Source organism: Elephas maximus, chromosome 3 (genome assembly GCF_024166365.1).
Source record: "Elephas maximus indicus isolate mEleMax1 chromosome 3, mEleMax1 primary haplotype, whole genome shotgun sequence".
NCBI classification, from domain to species: domain Eukaryota; kingdom Metazoa; phylum Chordata; class Mammalia; order Proboscidea; family Elephantidae; genus Elephas; species Elephas maximus.
The window spans coordinates 19,693,193-19,702,532 of record NC_064821.1 but is presented as its reverse complement, the minus strand read 5'-3'; the positions used below and the strand labels follow the sequence as shown (position 1 = coordinate 19,702,532).

The 9,340-nt window shown below is 39.4% G+C and overlaps 1 protein-coding gene across 1 annotated transcript; it reads left to right on the top strand.

The window, feature by feature from the left end:
* Positions 1–8,159: 8,159 nt before the first annotated feature.
* On the top strand, positions 8,160–9,098 carry LOC126074044 (olfactory receptor 7D4-like). The gene has a single exon (XM_049881388.1). It carries the CDS (start codon positions 8,160–8,162, stop codon positions 9,096–9,098), a length of 939 nt encoding a protein of 312 aa, XP_049737345.1.
* The last annotated feature ends 242 nt before the right edge of the window (positions 9,099–9,340 follow it).

The following is a 9,340-nucleotide window of genomic DNA, read 5'->3' as shown; positions in this document are numbered from 1 at the left end:
GGAAGGTAGAGGGAGGCAAGAAACTGAGAAAAAAAAAAAAAAATGCCCCAAAGGAGACTTCTGGCTTGGTGGCGTGGACCAGGGAAGGGGCTCCCTAGCTGAGTGGCACAGCACAGCCTATCTAGAAGGCATGTGGAGCCAGGTGTTCAGGAGAAAAGAAAGGAATGATGGTAGAGAGAGACAAGAAATCGAGAAAAAAAAAAAAAAAAAGCCCCAGGAAGCCCACTGGCTTGTTGGCACTGACTGGAGAAATGCACCCCAGTCAAACAGTGCTGCCTAGTTCATCTAGAAGGAGTGGAGATGGCACACAGTGCCAGATATTCAGGAGAAAGGAAAAGAAGGAAGGTAGAGAAAGATAAGAAACTGAGAAATGAAGAAAAACTAAAAAGAAAAAACAAAAAATGCCCACAGGAAGCCCACTGGTGTGTTGGTGCAGACCAGAGGAGTGGCTCCCAAGCTGAACGGTGCTGCACAGCCTGTAAAGAAGGAGAGGATGTGGCACACAAAACTAGGTGTTTGAGAGAAAAGAGAGGAAGGAGGTGAGAGATAGAGAAGAAAAAAAAGAAGCCCAAAAAAACAACAACAGCAACAAAAAAATGGCACTGAAGGAGCCGGCCAGTGTGGGCAGGGAGAATCCAAGTGGCAAGGAGCTGGCTTCTCTCCAGCAGAGCCCACTGGAAAGTGGCAGAGGCCAAGCAGGGGAAGAAGGGTGATGGGTGGGAAAGCATGTATCACTGGTTACCAGATGCTCTGTTTCCTGCTGGGAACTCTGTGAAGCTGCCTTCCTATACTCCCTGTCTGCCATTTTTGGTGGCTGAGGGGTCCAAAATGGTGGATCGGTACCACATTAGTTGATAGGTGACGTCCACTCTGTAGCTCTCCTCACTCTGTTCTCTGTCAGTTTCTTACTCCATTCAGTTCTTGGTTGAGTTCTTTATCCCTTCATTTGATGCTTAGGGTTCCAGGATTGACATTTGTCTCCGTTTTACTTAGTTTTTTGGATTTTTGCTGCAGAGGAATGACATGGTGCTTCTGTTTATAGCGCCATGTTGGCTCCACTTCCTGTTTCCTCTGTTTTAATGCAGGAATTTACCACTATAAATTTACCTGTAAGCTCTGCCTTCACCGCATCCCGTAAGTGTTGGTATGTTGTGCTTTCATTTTCTTTCGACTCTAGGTATTTTTTATTTCTCTCTTGATTTCAACCTTTACTCATTGGTTATTTAATAGTGTGTTGTTTAATTCCATACATTTGTGTAACTTACTGTATTCTCCTGTCATTTAGTTCTAGTTTAATTCCTTTGTGGTCAGAGAAAATACTTTGTAAAATTTCAATCTTTTTAAATTTATTGAGACTTGTTTTCTAACTTAATTTATGGTTTATCCTTGAGAATGACCCATGTTTGCTTAATGTGTATTGTGCTGTTGTTGTCTGAAGTATTATAGAGTGGTTCAAATTCTCTTTTCCCTTACTGATCTTCTTTCTAGATATCCTGTCCATTATTGACAGTGGAGTTTTGAAATCTCTAAATGTTATAGTACAACTGTCAATTTCTCACTTCATTTTTGTCAGTGCTTGCTTCATATATTTTGGAGCCCTTTTGGTAGGTGCATATATGTTTATAATCATTATATCTTCTTGATAATTGACTCTTTTATCATTATATAATCCCTTCTTTGTATCTCATTAGATTTTGTAAATGAATTAAGTCTCTAATAAAAACACAGAGATAGTTAGAATGGATAAAAGAGGAAAAAATAAATAAAATGGAATAAAACCCAACACAACAACATGCTGTAAATGACAGTCACTTTAGATTCAAGAACACAAATAAGTTGAATAAATGTTCCATGTAAACAGTATCTAACAGAGAAACATAATGGCTATACTGATATTACAAAAAATAGACTGTAAGTCAACAACCATTACATGAGACTAAGAAGGACATCAAATAATGGTCAAAGGGTCAAGAAGATTTATAAATATATATGCGCCTAACGATAGAGCACCAAACTATATGAAGCAAATATTGATAGAATTGAAGGGAAAAATGGACAATTCTACAATAATAGTTGGAGATTTCAATACATAACTGTCAATAGTGATAAGAACATCTGTACAAAAGACCAGTAAGGAAATAGAGAACTTGAACAACATTGCAAAGCAACGAGACTTAAAAGTGTTTTTTACAGAAAATGCCATCCTTGCCCTTGCATTTTGGTAAAAATTAAGAGTAAAATAGTGAAGTGGGAAACCTGCTTAGAAAAATGAACATAGTCAAAGGAACCTGGGCAATGAGGCATCATTCCAGGCCATGTCACATAACTTGGATGCCTCCATCATTAGTTTACTTCTGCTTGTTCCATAGGGTTGACCCAAAATATTAGTTCAGGAGTGCTATGGTGGAAGATAACAAGATGGTATAAAAGGGACCAAAGTGGTATAAAAGGGCAAAAAAGAAACTCTTGCAATTCAACAACCATACCCAAATTACCTAAAAAAGAAAAGGAAAAGGGCAAAGGATGTGAATAGACATTTCTTTAAAAGAGATATCAGAGGGTCAAGAAGCATATAAAAGATGTCCAGCATCATTAGTCATTAAGGAAATGCAAATCAAATCACATTGAGATACAACTTCATTTCCATGAGGATGGCTTTAATAATAATAATAATAGCAATAAAGAGAAAATAACAGTTTTGGTGAGGATGTGGAGATATTTCTGGTGGGAATGTAAAATGGAAGAAGCACTCTTCTTTTAGGAATTAAGACCTTTAAATCTGAAGAGGCCAGAGTTGTGTAAGCCTGAAACATAAACTCCCTAAGTGGGTCACTGGGAGTGATGTCATGTTGGGACATTTATACTTCTACCCTTTGATTTCTGGATCCAGGTGTTCTACACATTGGGGATACAGAATATTATGATTGCCATTATTTACTGTATATACTAAACCAAACCCACACCAGTTGCCATCAAGTCAATTTCAACTCATAATGATCCTATAGAACAGATTAGAACCGTCCCATAGGCTTTTCAAGGCTGTAATTTTTACAGAAGTAAACTACTACACCTTTCTCCCACAGAGCTGCTGTTGAGTTCTAGCCACTGGCCTTTTGGTTAGCACCACCAGAGCTCCTTCAGTGTATACTACATCCTGCAAATTACGTAGCCATAACTGCCAATGTATTCAAATGTTGCACTATATATGATGATTCCCTTTGAAATTAACCGTCTTCCCTTATCTTCCACTAATTTTTAGAGTGAAACCTCCCATACTCCATATTCACTTTACCTGTATACCTGTTGCCGCTGAGTCAATTTTGACTCACAGTGACCTTATAGGACAGAAAAGAACTGCCCCATAGGGTTTCCAAGAAGTGACTGGTGGATTTGAACTGCTGACCTTTTGGTTAGGAGCTGAGCTATTAACCACTGTACCACCAGGGCTCCATATTCACTTTAGGCTATGATTTTTCTCTCTCCTTTCCTTTCCTGACAACTTTTATACAGTAGGTCTATACCTACCACCTACATTTACTCAATGCTGAATCATCCTTCAACCACCCCATGTGAATTATTTCTGTCTCTACCCCTTTATCTAGAGAGCCAGGAAATAAAAGGAGTCCTCTCCAAGATCAACAAAGTCTTCTATGTCACTAAGTGTATGTCAAGAGATATTTTTCAGTCCTTGTCTTTTTAGTTAACAGCATTAAAACTATTGACCAGTTTGCTTTTCTTCAGACAGGACCTCTTTGCCTCCATAACCTTGAGAACACCAAGCGACTTATAAAATCTCCAATTATTCCTTAAGGCAAACACTTCTTAGGGTGGGATTTCACTCTAAGAGAGATGATTCCTAGATCTGGTTCCTTGTGCAGTTAACTTTTCTTAGGGGACAGCTTTTTACTTTAAAATGAAACTAAAGACAGAAGAATTTCTCCTTGGAGGAAACAAATCCATCTTACCCCACCCCCACCCTCAATAGCTGACTACAAAGAGACAAAATTGGCAGAAAATTTTCCATTTTATCTTCTTTGTACCCAAGGGAACTGAATTGTTTAGACAGTGGAAGGACAATAGAACAATTTATTTAATGAAGAGCTCTGAGATTCAACCTGGGAGACTCAGGAAACTTTAAACATGTCCTCATTGCCCCTCATCCTGTAAATATTTGATCCCAGCCTTGGTGAAAACCAAATTGGGCTTCTCGGAGACAGACCCTGGAGAAGAGAGACTGCTTCAATGATACCATCAGAAAGAGTTAGTGTGTCCCCCTCAGGCCTGGTGGAGTAAAAAGGAAAAGAGGAAAAAAGTGAGTACTGGGCCACATCAATCTGGTAAGAATACTCAAATTTTCCATATTTGTTTAGGAAGGTGAGCTACCTGTATTTTGAAAGCATTTTAGTTTCCACTGCAGCCAGCCTTTTCCAGCTCTCACTCTGTTTCTGCTTTGTCTTTCCAGCATCTGGCCCTCTCTCCAACAAGTGAGTTGGAAATAGCCATTTCTTCAAGGTGTAATTTGCTGGAGAACCTCTGACTCAGCCAGTTTTGAGATTTTATCTTATCTCTCTTACCAGACATCACATCTCCACTTTCTTCTATGTATCGTAATTGCTGTTAGGTTTCCTACATCCAGTAATTTATTCATTACCTACTCATTGAACATTGATTACGCAGGAGGTATTGTCTATTTTATTCCTAATGTGATTGGATTTTTCTATATATTCCCTAAGTATTTTTGCTTAAATGAAAAGCTATTGGCTTCTAAATATTTCTTTAATATCCAGCCAACTTACTGATAGCACTTGAAAGCTCTATTTTTTATGCTATTTCTCCTTGGTGACCACAATATGGTCTACAAATAGTGCAATTATTTCTGAAGTTTTGGTACTCAGACTTATTTCTTCTTCTCATCTTAAATGTTCAGGAGAATGATTAAAGTGAGATTAGATTGCGTTGGTTTATTCATGAATTTAGCACAAATATTTTAGTGTTTTAATGTAGATTATCCTGTTGGCTGTTGTTTTAAAACAAACATTCTGTACTGGGTTAAGGTGACGGTGGGAAAAACAAAGTCACAATCTCTGACACGCAAGTAAACATAAAATTACCCGTGTAAGAGGCACATCAGGGAATCATACTGAAGGCTCTATTTCTAGGCCTCACAAGCTCAGTCCTTCCTATCCTTCATCCTCTGCTCTCTATCTCACTGACCTCTGAAATCCCTTCCATTACCAAGCTCACTGCCTCACAGGGAGTTAAGTCTTATATCATCTCAATCTATTGTGCTTGTCCTTTTCTTACTTCCTCTGACTAACAATTATCTACTCTTCCTCTGTCAGCCAAATAATCCCATTTCAGAGAAGCCTTCCATTGTCATCTGCCCAGGCTACATGTCCACAATGATTTTTTTTTTCTATTTTTAATTAACTTTGTTTCTTTATGCATGAATAATACTACTTTTCTTTTTTTTGGAAAAAGTAAACATTTATTTCCAAATCTTAAGTTTGACTTTTAATTTCCTTTGGTATAATTTGCTCTATAGGATTTTTTTTTTTTAATTTTTACTGTGCTTTAAGTGAAAGTTTACAAATCAAGTCAGTCTCTTATACAAAAATTTATATACACCCTTGTGTATACTCCTAGTTGCCCTCCCCCTAATGAGACATCACACTCTTTCCCTCCACTATCTATTTTTGTGTCCATTCAGCCAGCTTATGACTCCGCCTGACCTCTCATCTCTCCAGACAGGAGGTGCCCACATAGTCTTATGTGTCTACTTGATCCAAGCAGCTCACTCTTCACCAGTATCATTTTCTGTCCCATAGTCCAGTCCAATCCCTGTCTGAAGAGTTGGCTTTGGGAATGGTTCCTGTTTTGGGCTAACAGAAGGTCTGGTGACCGTGACCTCCGGGGTCCTTCTAGTCTCAGTCAGGTCTTTTTACGAGAATTTGAGGTCTGCATCCCACTGCTCCCCTGCTCCTCAGGGGTTCTTTGTTGTGTTCCCTGTCAGGACAGTCATCGGTTGTAGCTGGGCACCATCTAGTTCTTCTGGTCTCAGGCTAATGTAGTCTCTGGTTTATGTGGTCCTTTCTGTCTCTTGGGCTCATAATTACCTTGTGTCCTTGGTGTTCTTCATTTTCCTCTGCTCCAGGTGGGTTGAGGCCAACTGATGCATCTTAGGTGGCTGCTTGCTAGCATTTAAGACCCCAGACGCCACTCTCCAAAGTGGGATGCACAATGCTTTCTTAATAGATTTTATTATGCCAATTGACTTAGATGTCCCCTGAAACCATGGTCCCCAAACCCCTGCTCTTGGTACACTGGCCTTCAAAGCGTTCAATTTATTCAGGAAACTTCTTTGCTTTTGGTTTAGTCCAAATTGTGTGTTGTCTTTCTCTTCACCTGAAATAGTTCTTATCTACTATCTAATTAGTGAAAACCCTTCTCCCTTCCTCCCTCCCTACTCTCATAACCATCAAAGAATATTTTCTTTCTACAGAAGTTTTTTAATATTTTAATCTAATCTATCCATAATGTACTGTAATAAACTCCAGTGATTTTAGTATAACACATCCTCTTTCAAGAGCATGTACACATGAGCACACGCATGCTTTGTATTTGATTTTAATGGTTGTGTGCTTTTATTTCCTCCTTTTTTATTTATAGAGTCCAAATGGCCTTTCATCTTCTTGGAAGAATCCATCTGGCCTGTGGTTTCTGCAACAGGGAGTCATAGGGATTGTCACTAATTGAAAGAGCTGCATGGAGGCCAGAAGAGGTAACACACTTGTGTTTATAGTGATCACAGATCTATCCTCGATGGCTGCCCTAGTTTAAAGGAGCTATTGATAAATGATAGACATACAAGACAGATTTATTGTGACGATAAAAAGAGAAAATCACAATTACCAAGCACTTACTCTATATCATAGGCACCATTCTAGAAAAATGACATGCACCGTCTCATTTAATTCACTCATAAATCTCATTATTTAGGGAGTATTTACTGCTCTCATTGGTGAAGTAGGTATTTGCAGCTAAGAGTGATTAAGTAATTTTCTCACGGCCACATAGGTAGTAAGTTTGTAGAGCCCAAATTCTATTCCAGGCAGTATGATTCAAACACTCATTTTTGAAATCACACCTTTGTATTGAAGCTTGGGAGAATAATATATCTAAAATAATTGTCATAAAAGAAACAGATTAATAATAATAATATTTGTTAGTAATTGGAAGCCCTGTTTGCACAGTGGTTAAGCGCTAAGTTGCTAATTGAAAGTTAGGCAGTTGGAACCCACCAGGTGGTCTGCGGGAGAAAGGTGTGGCAGTCTTCTTTAAAGATAACAGCCTTGCAAACCCTATGGTGAATTTGTACTTTGTCATACAGGGTTGCTTTGTGTTGGAATCGACTTGACAGCAATGGGTTTGGTTTTTTTGTGTGTGTGTGTGGTACTATTAATTGAGATCCTCCTGTTCACAAAGGCAATTATTTCTAAACCTCACAAAGAAGGTAATAGCATTAACTAGATTTTTAATAATGAAAAAATAAAGTGCCAGGAGTTAACTGACAAATCAGTAGGATATGACAGGTCACGTTTAAGACATGGATTTTCAACTCAGATAACCTTTATTCACTAACATAGAGCTACCAGAATGAAGGAGGTATGGGTATTAGCACAGAAAAGTACATACTTGAGAGCTCACATAACATGTTTTCAATTAGTGTGTTAAGGGTCATATCAAATAAGAAATTGGTTTATGTGTATAGATTCAAGTAGGAAAATTAGAACCAGTGAATAGAAGCTCAAAAGAAAGAAATTTTTGCTGAAGTATCTACATTATTATAAACCCACTGCCACCAAGTCAATTCCAACTTATAGTGACCCTATAGGACAGAGAAGAGCTGCCCCATAGAGTTCCCAAGGGGCACCTGGTGGATTGAAATTGCAGACCTTTTGCTTAGCAGCCTTAGCTCTTAATCACTTTGCCACATTTAAAATAGCAAAGTGCTACTTGTGACTGAAGAGAGTCAGTGTCATTGGAAGGACTCAATAACAAAATACAGGTGGTATTGTAAAAGGTGATGACTAGCTGAGATGCCACTTGGCAGTTAATTGAATGTTGCTTTCACTTTCTCCAGCCTACACATTAGCTACATGGGAGCAGAAAACCAAACAGCATTTTCAGAATTTTTCCTGCTGGGCTTCTCAGAGGATACTGAACTTCAGCCCCTGTTATTTGGACTCTTTTTGTCCATGTACCTGGTCACTGTCCTTGGGAACCTGTTCATCATTCTGGCTGTCAGCTCTGACCCCCACCTCCACATCCCCATGTACTTCTTCCTCGCCAACCTGTCCTTTGTTGACATCTGTTTCATCACCACCACGGTTCCAAAGATGCTGGTGAACATCCAGACACAGAGCAAAGTCATTTCCTATATAGGATGCCTCACTCAGATGTATTTCTTCATGATTTTTGTTGGGCTGGACAATTTTATCCTGTCCTTGATGGCTTATGACCGGTTCGTGGCCATCTGTCATCCTCTGCACTATACAGTCATCATGAACCCCCAGCTCTGTGGATTCTTGGTTCTGATGTCTTGGGTCGTTGTTTTCTGGGTCTCTCTTCTTCATATTCTACTGATAACATGGCTGAACTTCTGTATAGACACTGAAATTCCGCATTTCTTCTGTGAACTGGCTCAGGTTATCAAATTGGCCTGCTCTGATACCCTCATCAATAACATCTTTTTATATATGGCGACCGCCCTGCTGGGTGTGTTTCCCCTCTCAGGGATCCTTTTCTCTTACTCTCAGATTGGCTCCTCTTTAATGAAGATGTCTTCTGCTGGGGCCAAGTATAAGGCATTTTCTACCTGTGCGTCTCACCTCTCTGTGGTCTCTTTGTTCTATGGAACAGCCCTTGGGGTCTGCCTCAGTCCTACTGTGATCCATGCTTCCCAGAGAAGCTCTATTGCCTCAGTGATGTACACTGTGGTCACACCCATGCTGAACCCCTTCATAGACAGCCTAAGGAATAAAGATGTGAAGGGAGCCCTGGGAAGGCTCCTCTGTAGAGCACCCTCTTGTCCATGATGACAGCCACTGGCCTAGGGCTAAATGGACCTCATGTTCCCCAAAGCCAAAAATCATGAATTTAAATACCCTGATTCTTTTTTCTTCCTCAAAAGACATGCATCATTTCTTCCAATCCCAAAGCAACCAGGATTTGCTTTCTACTTGTTATTGTACCATTTTTCTTCAACTCTTTCCTAAGCGAATCCTTTTGATTCTTCTTTCCTATACGCTGTCCATAAAATTCCTTCTTTGCTCTGCTT